This window comes from Dipodomys spectabilis, unplaced genomic scaffold (genome assembly GCF_019054845.1).
Source record: "Dipodomys spectabilis isolate Male_0828 unplaced genomic scaffold, ASM1905484v1 ptg000034l, whole genome shotgun sequence".
Lineage (NCBI taxonomy): Eukaryota > Metazoa > Chordata > Mammalia > Rodentia > Heteromyidae > Dipodomys > Dipodomys spectabilis.
In genome coordinates this window covers 6,716,361-6,728,466 of record NW_024870711.1, presented here as the reverse complement: position 1 = coordinate 6,728,466, position 12,106 = coordinate 6,716,361, and the positions used below count along the sequence as shown (strand labels likewise).

Genomic DNA, 12,106 nt, shown 5'->3' with positions numbered 1-12,106 from the left:
GAGACTCTTAATTCCAATAAATTACGCTTCAAAAAAAAAGCCAGAAGTGGCAGTGTGGCTAAAGTGATAGAGCTCTAGTCTTGAGAAAAGGAAGCTCAGGACAGGGCTAGGTCCTGAGCTCAAGCCCTAGGATTGGCACACACAAAACAACAACAACAATAACAATAATCATCATCATCATCATCATCATTCTCATCAGTGGTTGAATTTATGTTACCATACATTTTGCTCAAGTTCTCAGTACTTACAGAAACCAGTAGAAAGAATAATTTTAAAACTACATCCACTTGTAAATTTTAAACTGTCTCTCTTTACCTTAATAGAGGCTATCCCTCGGAAAGCTATCTGATCTTTGTCAAAATTTTCTTTTTAAGATAATGCTTTCTAGTAGATTAAAATAAATCTAATATTGAATTATCATTTTTTTTCTTTTGTGTCAGTCCTGGGGCTTGAACTCTGGGCCTGGGCTCTGTCCCTGAGCTTCTTTTTGAGTCACAGCACCACTTCTGTCTTTTTCTGAGTAGTTTATAGGAGATAAGATTCTCACAGACTTTCCTGCCTGCCCTGGCCTCTAACTGTGTAACTAGGATTACAGTCGTGAGCCACCAGCACCTGGCTCTGAATTACCACTTTTAATGATCTATAGTCCAAGTTGTCTTTTTGTTGATATAGTAAATGTTAAAATTTAATCACTGTGGGCTTAATAATACAGAGCTTTAAAGTACTTAAGAACTGTCTCAAGTCAATGAACTTTGTTTCCTTTAGAACACATCAAAGCAATGAACTATTTTTTTTTATCAGTAAGAATTAAAACCTTAATACCACAGAGTACTAAAAAATATAATAAATTCATTATGGCAGGCATATTGGCACTGAACTGTGTTTTTCAATATTTATATCGCACCTCAAACTTGTTTTGATTTTTTAAATTTCATAATTAGTACTCAATTCAGTTCCTTCTAGAAATAGTCACTGCCACTGCTGATCACACAGCACACTGATTTTAATGAGAAACATGGGATGTAAAGGAAGAAGCAAATAAGACCAGAAAGGTAGAAGCTAATTGAAACACATCTTTTCATAGGATGAGAGCACTATACATAAATCCTGTCCTGCTTCACGATATGCCAGAATAAACATATTTCCCTGATTCAACCATTAGAGTATTATACACCACCAAAGGTACCTGATAAAGGTACCTGAGCTTTCTGTCTCTGCATTGGTCATGCTGCAAATAACTTTAAGTACCTGAAAAGTAAATTAAAGCTCCAATATAGCTACCTAACCATCATCTTAGCACATCCTGAAAAGAAGGGACTTGGACATTCTGAAATTTTTAAGGGAAGACTACAAAACCAGAAGATAGTTTGGAGCCATGACTTTCAGCCTCTAGAATAATCGATCAGCATGCTAATCTGCTCTGAAGTTACAAGGGGGCTTTATTGAGAGGATGGTTGATTCAAACCTTGATTATTATTCGCGGGTGGTTGGTTGGTCTCCTGTTTGGTTGGCTGTTTACTTAGTCTATCTGTGTCTCTGTCTCTCCTCGACTACAAGGAAGACCAATTCTAATTTTCTATTTTACTATTGTTTTTACTATAAACTGTCTTCCTGGAGACTGGAACCAATCTAAAATATGGTTCTCAAATTTGACCATATGGAAAGAATCACCTGGAAAGCTTTACAATCCCAAAGTCCCTGCTACACTTTAAAACAATTAAACACGAATCTGTGGGTTGGGACACAAGCAACCATATGTTCTCAAGCTCTTCAGATGAATCCATTGTCTATCCGGTGTGGAGATGCACTGGTTCTATAAATTATGCCTGAGGCGCAGATGATTTTAACTGGAGATGAAGATTTCCACAAAGAGGCATTTCCCCTACCTCTTGCTTCCTAAGTTACACGCTTTAGTACATAAACATTCTTCTGTACAATTATAGCTTGAGAGGAGTTATTTCTAAAATACTACTTGGAAAGACATCTATCTTATTACTGGGGTGAAATATCCCTATTTCACATGATATTACTATCATTAGACCCTGTTGGAGAAATGACCAGCCAAGGTATAAATTCTAACGTGGAGACTCACTAAAATTACTTGGACTGTTTTGGAGATAGCCAGTAGTCTAATACTGTGAAAGATACAAAAAAGTGAATCATTTCTTCCTGGTTCTTAGCCTTTTCCTCTTCAGCCTCTACTTCAAGTTTTTGTTTAATATGACTAGTTTTATTTGATTTTGGTTGTTTTGTTTTTAATAGTCAAACCAACACAGACACCAGATTTAACATTCACTGATGCATTCAAATGTGAAGTTTACATACAGCAGTCCAATAGAATTGAGATAATTTATGAGCACACAAATAAAGGTTTGTTTTCCTTCACTGTTAAAGAATAAACTTAAGTCTGTAATAAGGATTTGAAATAGTATCATACTAGGGAAAACTATTTTATTAGCAAACATCACTACTCCTACTTACCAAACTCTTTCTTACCTAATACATATTTTATTCCAACTGAAGATGTCTGGCTTATAAAAGTACTTACCAGTATCATTAAAAGTATTTTTTTTTTTGCTGGCAAAATGTCGATCTCATACTAGATATGATGGGCATGTAAGTTCTTTAAAGCTTTAGGTGATAGAAATGCTTAGCCTAGATTGAAATCTATTACTCTAAGCAAAAGATAGAAATTACGGTTTAAGAAAAATGTCCTCAAAACACAAGAGTAAATACATAATTTTTCAATGGCTTGCATAGGTACACATTGGCAGCTACATACAGCTGAAAGAATGAGGAATGCGAGGGCATGGGTATTGTACCTCGGAACTGCCTGATTGTCAAATATTTCCACCTCAGTTCTGCATCTTGTCATTTGTTTTTGACCAAGACTCACCCAGATGTTTCCATCTTGATGGTAAGGCTTCCAGTTCCTCCCCGTGTCACTGTAGAGCACTCGGTACTGGGTCACCCAGTCGGAGCTGCTGTATCTTCCTTGGGTTGCTATGGCACTGAGCTGCTTCCGATGGCCAAAGTCAACCTGAAGCCATTGATAATGGTCACTGTCTGATGGGGACCACCCCCCAGCACCTGCAGTGGGCAGAAGAAAGAGAAGAACATGAATAGTTCAAGCTGGACATGTACACTTGAAAACAAATTCTTCTACCTACCTTAATTGGCCTTGTCAGTGCTGTATTTTTCCTGATGTATTATGAAGTGTCCTTTATAGGCGCCATTGGGACTTCAACTAATATTCTTCCAGCTGGGTAACATTGATTCTTTAACCTCTTTATGGTGTAATTATGTGCTCATTTTCTCCTGAGCAAATGTCTTCATAATTCCTCAATTAGATCTTATTAGCACATGTCAAAGTCTAATTGGCTGAGGGTTGATCAATTTACCATGAACTCTTCAGCTAAAATCACTAGGAAAAATATGTAACTCATTCCTTTCCTCACATAAGGTTGGATTTTGTAGCAACTTACAAATGAATTTAAAAAAAACAATTATATACAACTCTCAAATATACTTTGCTTTAGAAGTTCAGAGTCTAAAGATTATTAGCACTGTACTTCTTAAAATAAAGGCTAATCTTACATTAAAGTCCTGAACTCAGAAATACCTAAGAATTCAGGCAGTATTTATTAACTAAGAGAAATAGATCCAGTGTCTCTTGATAACCATGATTCTAAGAAAATAATCTGCGTTACTACAATTAAATATCTCTTGGTGAAGTATGATCAATTAATGATCATAAATGATCATGATCAATGATAAGAATGAAAACCATGTCCCAGAGAAATGATACTAACAGAACAAAAACACTCAATTTCTAGTTACATTTAACTCTGGTTACAGATAAATGAGAAAATGTGGCATGATTACCACTGGGAGAAAGGATCTATTTGAAGGTCAGTTTAGTGACTAATGGAAAGAAATGATTGAAAAATATTCAACAAAGCTTCAACGCAAAATGTGACAAAATACATGTGCCACTTTTTAAAAAGAGAACTCAAAAGCTGGGAACTAGTCTAGTCTATGAAGATGATCATAATAACATCATTCTGTAGGCCATTACAGCTACATCATTCATTTAGCAGGTCTATATGGTTCATTATTTTTCTTTTAGTCATGAGAAAATAGATTTCTGAACAAATACAAAACTGTAAAAATCTATAAAATTGATGAGTGGATCACAGGCAAACCTCCATCCAAATGAATAAATGAGGTAAGACCTGTTAGCTTCTTGGCTTTCAGCAGGATTCACATTCTAGTTCATGGCCCAGAGAACATCAGGGTCACTGAGGTGTGCAGATTCGAATTTACAGCTACCAAGAAAGCTAGAAAGTGTAGGACAGAGACCCAGTAAAGGAGGAGCTGGGAACAAAATGCTCGGAAACTCTCACGGGGACCTCCAAAATCAACATAGTCCACATACCGGATCACTGATATGCTGCAATTGGCAGACCAAGATGCCACAAGATTAGGGGGGAAATGAACAAAAACTGGACATTGAACAAGGCTGGGTGAATTCCATTTCCCTCTAAGTGAGTATGAATGGCCTCACTGAACCATCCAATCATTCAGTAGACATCCCAGCAAAGTCATGCATGTAAACAAAAGGAAAAACATGATTCTACCAATAGGGTTTTTTTTTTCTATATAACTGAACAAAATTTGGTGAAAAAGGTCACTCTGACCTACAAATTTGATTGTTGCTCAAACAGAATCCAACACTCCATGAATCAAGGCCATGAAAGTTGAACCACTAAGCATGTGTCCATAATGTTCAGTATAACATTAAAAGAAAAACAAATCATTAGATCATGGAAAAAGCAGGATCGCATGACTGGATAACAACAACAATTAATCTAAAAAATGGATCCACAAAATAACAAGATTGATGGAATTAGCAGCTCAAGATCCTAAAACAGTGATTATAAATTAATTCTATGACTAACAAACTCATGCATATTTTCTTTTAAATAAGTGCAATACCTTAATAGAGCAAAGAAAATAATACAGAGTAAAAAGGACATTTTAGACCTTAAAAGGATACCTGTCTTAAAAAACTACCAAATGGGCATTATAGCAGATTATCAACCTTGCTTTGAAGTTGAGTTTGAAGCTGACTGGTCATGTGACCATGTTTCTGGTGCTAAAGGTCTGGATCTTCTATAAGTAGGGATTTTGCCCTCTTATAGTATCTAATATTACCTATAGTCTTGTATCATCCACTGCCTGTTTTCTAGATTCAGTTGGTTAAAATTGCATAGGAGTCTCAGATCAGCTTCAAGGATAACCATATATTCCATTCTCAGGAGATGATGGATGTATTTTCTTCTTTGTTAGACATATAGTTTCCAAAAGAAATGTAGGTATATTTGCATCTAAAAGTTCTATCTATATCTATATATCTATGTATATCCAAAGCTATAGAATAATTTTTTTTGAAGCCAAGAAGCAATTAGTACTATAAGGGGAAGGGTGGAATTATGTCCAAATTATTGGAAACTTTCTAATATTTTTCTTTATTGGCTTGCTAATGAATACTCTAAAGTAATATTTTTCTCTTGCTGTCCATTTTTGATGACTTTTTAGAAAGCAAGAATTAAAACATACAGCCTCTTCGTCTCACTTATCTCATAGCTTTTAAAACAATGAAATTTATTGCCAACTTTAAAGGGAGCCAACTCTAAAAGCAGGGAAATATAAGTGAAACTTTACTTTTTCCCAGATACTATGTGTAGAGAATTGTGATGCACTTGAGTAGAGAGGGCAAATGCCAGCCTTGCACAGAGAGCATTGTGGATTGATCAGTGGAACCTTTCCTCTTTCTCTTTGATCTATCAAGCACTTAATTTGGAGATGTTGATTAGTTTGTTCATTTGGCTTGTGAAATTCCTAACCTCTGCCAATCTAAAATTAAAAATAATACAGCTTCTAACAGAAACAGCTCTGGGAAATGGCATCTGAGAAGATACAGGGTTCCCAATGCATATTCAATACATAGTGGTGAGTAGGCATGGAAGAGGAAATAGGACACGTAGAGATGTTGACATTGAATAGTCACAGTCTCAGGTTTTCAAGGAAGCATAAGGCACATATACTGGGGCATGAACTCAGGGACCTGCATAAGATGTTGTTTTTTCTCTAGAGACAATAGATCCAAAATTAAACTAGTAAATACTAGTAAATAACTAGTGCTTTAGTGCAGTGCCTCAAAAGATATGTTCTCATTACAGAACTCTTTCTCTAATAAACAATAGGAATGCTGTTCTCTTACTCTATTTCTCTAGTTTATCCCTTTTCCTCCCTCTCTTGCCCATAATACTTTGTGTGTCTGTGGGGGTGGATGGGAGGGTGTGTGTATGTGTGTGTGTGTGTGTGTTTCTTTGTTTTGTAAAGATGCATGGAGTTTGTACTCTATTTTATCAGAGTTATTTGAGTGATTATTTAAAAGAAAGAACTTGGAAAATTTGTGAAATGCAAACATGTATACTTTGAGCTCATATGACAGTTCCTTTTGCTTGGCTGTTTGTGACTCAGTGTCACGGAGAGAAGAGAGGACAGAGTAGGGGGAATAGGAGAGGGTGGGATTCCCCTCCTCCAGGGATAAATGGCTACTGAATAACTCAGCACTCAAGGTGGCCTGTGTGACACCATCACAGACGCCCTAAGATTCGAGAATAGAATAAGACAGCAAAATGAGAAAGAAAATCAATTAAGAATAGAACTTCCTTTAATAATGGAGAGAGAAGTATGTATCAGATGAAAAGAATAAATTGAAAAGAAGACTCCAGGCAAGATTGTATTATGAGTTCAGGCTCTGAGGTCTCCTTCTGCTTCAAATACACCATATTTTTAGATAAGATAGATAAAAAGAAAATTGAAAAGACATAGCCAGGATCAAATATAGGATAAGCATCTCCATACACAAGAAATATAACCAAAATGCAAACCAGTGAGGAGGGATACAGCTGAGGCTAGCTGGTGTGGGGTTGGGGTCACGCCGAGGTGGCTCGGGTGTTTGGCTCTCTAGGAATAGTGAAGAATTGAAGTTTCCTGGGACTAAGGCTGGCTCAGGCCTCATCTGAAAATACCGTTTCTTGGAGACTGCAGGTTAAAGCCACAGAGATAGGTGTATTAGTGCCTAGGTAAGGCATTGGCTTGTTGATTTTACCTGTATTTCCCTAATAACACTGATAGGACAAGGCCCAGGATCAACAATGCAAGGATGGTTTCACCCTAAGGACCCCAGAACCCTAGATAGACAGGAATAGGACAGAAAGGAAATGGAGAAGAGGAGAGAGAAAGTGGACACATCCTTTAGTGGAAAGAGACAGAGACGAAAAACATGTGCAAACCAAAATGTTCCAAATCATAAGAAAGAAAACAAATGCTACAAAATAAAGTAAGTTCAGATGTTATAATAATTTATGATGGTGGAAAACAAATATATTTTTGTTTCCAAACAATGAAAAAGTCATACTTTCCATTAAATAACAGTAATTATCAGGAACAAAAGGGAAAAAGAAAAGCATTAACAGAAGATACTTTAGAAATAAGAAATAAAAGCCATCAATAAGGGAAAAAAAACTCTTATCAGAGAAAAAATCCACCTATTATATCTATGTGCATAGAACATAAACATTTAAAAACAGGGGAATTTTGTCTTCCAAATTGAAAAATATGAAAGGGTCCCCAACTCCTTAGATTATTGCAAGGTGAGCACATTAGAAGTAGTGCATCGTGTAACGTAAATGAAAGTTGATCTGAACACAATACAACTGATGCACTGTGACATGTACAAAACATGAAGTCTAAGCATACAACTGAGAATTATCCCACTGATCATGCACCTTAGGAAATGCTAAAGGAGGGCACTAATGAGCTCAGATCTTATTTACAGCAGGAGAGAAGATCAGCAAGGATGGTGGATACTTTGGAGAAACAGACTTCAGCCAAGTGTCAATAATCTTTTGAGCAGAATAGTTAGAGAAAGGAGCTGTACCTACTAATTAACAACTGTCACAAACCAGAGAAAGTGACATTCGATTGGGCTGCATGGATAAATTAATGCTTGTGTAAAATATCATTAAACGAGGAGCCTTAAGGTATTTTTGCGGCAAAAATGGCAGAAGATGTAATATTATCAAGTATCATCAAAAGGTAGGAAGATGGAACTATTTTTCTCCCATTTCTACTTTCTCCAACATGATGATTATTCTTAGAATAGCTAAACAACCAGGCACAAGAATAACCTCTTGAGACAGGTGAGACCTGGTAAGAGAGATAGAGCCCATTAACTCGCCTGAAGCATTCAAATTCAGATGATAGCCCAGTGTCTGACAGTGTTCTTCAGTAATACAAACTCGAATATTTATCAAAACTGTTCCTAAAAGCGAACAGAGGCCAAGCAACTAAAACAAGACACAGAAATAACCCCCAAATGTTTTTTTTTTAATTAGGCAAATTGGTAAACCTACAAAATGTACACAAAATTATTTTCTAATTTAATTGTCAAGGTGCTGTACAGAGGAGTTATAGTTCCATACGTAAGGTAGTGAGCACAATGATTACAATAATATTATAATAATTTCTTCTAAAAATCAAGTCCTTAGTTAACTGATAAATTTCAAAGATAGATCTCCAACTGGAATTATAACAAAGGATTTGACAAAATCTCTACATATCACATGGTAAAATGTGATCTGAGAGATAGCAGCTTTTGCTGAATTAAAAACTGACTATTAGTCAAGCCCAAATATGCTGACTAATGATCATATCACTGCGCAGAGAACACACTGCAATGCCTCACGGACTGTTACCCTCTACACTGTCATTCTTCATGTTTTCATCACTGAAGGCATGAAGACATGCCTATGAAAGTTGTCAATTATATAAAGCTAACAAAGAAACTTAATAGTGCAACTCACTGAATGATTATGTAAAATGGTTGTGACTAGCTGGAAATCTGTTTTAGTGTGAATAATAAACTAAGGTACTCAATGCTGATTTGATGCTTACAGGCCTATCAGGCTTATAAATAATTATCTAAACTTAATTTTCTTTGTAATATAAAGTATCCTATATTAATTATGTGTAGACCACCAGTGGTAAGGACAGTATTTTGCTACAATATATTTAGCAAATGTATATGTATATGCTATTTGTAAATGTACATATACATGCATAAATACAAGGTAGACCAAGAAACCACAGCAATTCATAAACTTTTTTTCTTTAAAAATACACCTCTTTTTTCTCAATTATTCTGAATTGAATCTATTAGTTGTACGTAACAGTTGCATGAAGGATAGATTGTTCTTTTTCTTTGCTGCCTGCTGTTGTATTGTTAATAGAATCTCCTTTCCATTCTAATGGATGTATGTTCAGTACAAAGCTATTGTTAATAGTCCCACTATTTTATTTTATCTTTGGGGGGAGGACGGGTAGAAGGAAAGTTCTGGAGCCTGAACTCAGGGTTTGGGCATTGTCTCTTCTTTTTTTCCGTTCAAGCCTAGTGTCCCACCCTTGACCTATGGCTCTACTTCTAGCTTTTTGCTAGAAGTAGAATAAGAAATAAGAGTCTCATGGACTTTCCTGTCTGGGCTGCCTTTCATCAGAGATCCATAGATCTCAGCCCCCTGATATTGGTTTATTTTTTAATTAATTAATTCATTCATTCATTCATTTATTCCCAGTTCTAGGGCTTGAACTCAGAGCTTGGGCACTGTCTCTGAGCTTCATTTGCTCAAAGCTAGCACTCTACTACACGAGCCATACCTCCACTTTGGGCTCATCATTTAAGAAATCATGTGTACAAAAATGTGTGAATTTTAAATGAGCCTGTCTTGCCAGTTTCAAACATAAATCTAACCAAGTTTTATCTCTTTAACAGTAGTGTCATGAGGCTGTCTATTATTCCATTGTTCTATATTCTTCCCCAGACTTAGTAGATTTTCTTTATTTTTTTTTAAAGTTCAGGTTTGATATTGTAGGTTTTGAAAATTTAATCTTTTTTTTTTTTTTGATTGTGGGCTTGAACTAAGGGCCTTAGCTCCATCCCTGAGCTCTTTTGTTCAAGGTGAGCAATCTGCCACTTTGAGCCACAGGGCTACATCTGGTTTTCTGGTGATTAATTGGAGATAAAAGCCTCAGGGTCTTTCCTGCTTAGACTGGCTTTGAACCTTTTTTAAGATTATTTTATTGTGAAAATGCCTAATAGAAGGGCTACAATTACATGGACAAGACAATGAGTACATTTCTTATCAAGCATTGTAGCCTCCTCCTTTGTTTTGGCTTTAAACCTTGATCTTCTTATCTCAACTCCTTGAGTAGCTAGGATTACAGGTGTGAGCCACCAGTGCCTGGCTTTCAACTTTTTCTTGATACACATATTCTATTAATTTTGAAACTTATTATAAAGCTACTTGTAATACAGATATAAAAATTATTCATGCTAGGATAGAGAACTAGACAAAGTAAATGAGATATAGATTTCTTAAATTACTTCTGTATGAATGTGTATAAGTACTTGATTTATGGTGAAAGTCATAATATATAATTTCCAGTACTACATTTAGGCTCACTAAATGGGCAAAAGGGAAATATGACTCTGCTACAGATTTAAAATATTCAGATCACAGGTAAAATGTAGAAACTTAGAACATCTAGAGAATAATATAGGAAAGTAGAGTCAATGTTTATGGTTATGAAAGATTTCTTAATCAGGATTTAAGTGTGTGTGTGTGTGTGTGTGTGTGTGTGTGTGTGTGTGTGTGTGTTTATGATGGGTGGGGAATAGTGGCTCAAGCTTGAAATCCTATTTATTCAGGAGGCTGAGATCTGAGAATCATAGTTTCAAGTTAGCAGAAAAGTTCATGAGGCTTTTTCTCTAAGTAACCAGTAAAAAAGTTGGACTGAAGGTGTGGCTCAAGGCTTAGAGCCAAAAAGTCAAGCAGAACTCAGCCCTGAATTCAAACTGAGGTATAGGTGTGCTCTCTCTCTTTCTTCTCTTCTCTCTCTCTCTCTCTTTCTGTCTGTCTCTGTCTCTGTCTCTCCCTCTCTCTCACACACACATAAGAGTTGGATAAATCTTATCATACTGAAATTAAGAACCACTGATTGCCAAATGGAATATTCTAAATTAGTAAAACAACTAATTTTAGATTTTGGAAAGATACATCTAAAAAGAAAAACACCTGTCCAAGTGCTCAGATCCATATGTGTGAATAAGTACATAAATCAATTAGAAATACCATAATAATTCAATACATCCTTTGGAGGAAAAATACCCCATAGGAAGCAATCTAGATAAAGGACTCAGGGATAAAATAATAATGAGGGAGAATGATGGAAGATATGGTATTGATTAAGGTGCATTGCGTTTATAAACTGCTTTGTAGCATGGTAACTCCTTTTTATAATTACTTAAAGATAATGAAAATATAATAAAAAGTAGAAACAAAACTCAGGATATCAATGATCAGACTATGTGAAAGGAGGATAACTTAAAAGCTAAGCATGCTTAATGCCAATGGATTGAATCCCATCATATTACTCTGAAGAGACTACCAAAACTAAAGGTTTTTAAAGTGGAAATTAATGAGTGACTTAATTTCCAGCTTCAAAAGAAACATAAATGCAAGGTTTGCCAACAGTTACATAATACTACATATTCCAAAATTATCCAGAATTTTTTTTCAGTTGTGGGGCTTGAACTCAGGGCCTGGATATTTTCCCTGAGCCTCTTTGTACTCAAGGTTAATGCTCTACCATTTGAGCCACAGCACCACTTGTGGCTCTTTTGAGTGGTTAATTAGAGATAAGAGTCTCACAGAGACTTTTCTGCCTAGATTGGCTTTGAAACACGATCCTGAGTAGCTAGGATTACAGGTGTGAGCCACTGGCGCCCTGCTAGTATCTATGCTTCTGTGAATGTAGGTTATTCAGCTTTATGTCAGAATTCTGAAATTAAAATAAAAAATGTTTAAATAATTTGTCTATATATTTTCCATTTTACTATCATGAGCTGTTTATACTTTCAAGTCTTTATTTATTTGAAAAGGGAGTTTACATAACTCCACAGATTCGTCTGTGT

The 12,106-nt window shown here is 35.8% G+C and overlaps 1 protein-coding gene across 1 annotated transcript in view; it reads right to left on the bottom strand.

Annotated features, from left to right (window-relative positions):
* The window catches only part of Cntnap2 (contactin associated protein 2), a 1,675,080-nt gene that overhangs the window by 1,171,397 nt on the left and 491,577 nt on the right, over positions 1–12,106 (bottom strand). The window contains exon 3 of the mRNA XM_042677312.1: positions 2,897–3,090. Coding sequence (XP_042533246.1) covers positions 2,897–3,090 — 194 coding nt within the window. The remainder of the gene's footprint in view (positions 1–2,896; positions 3,091–12,106) is intronic.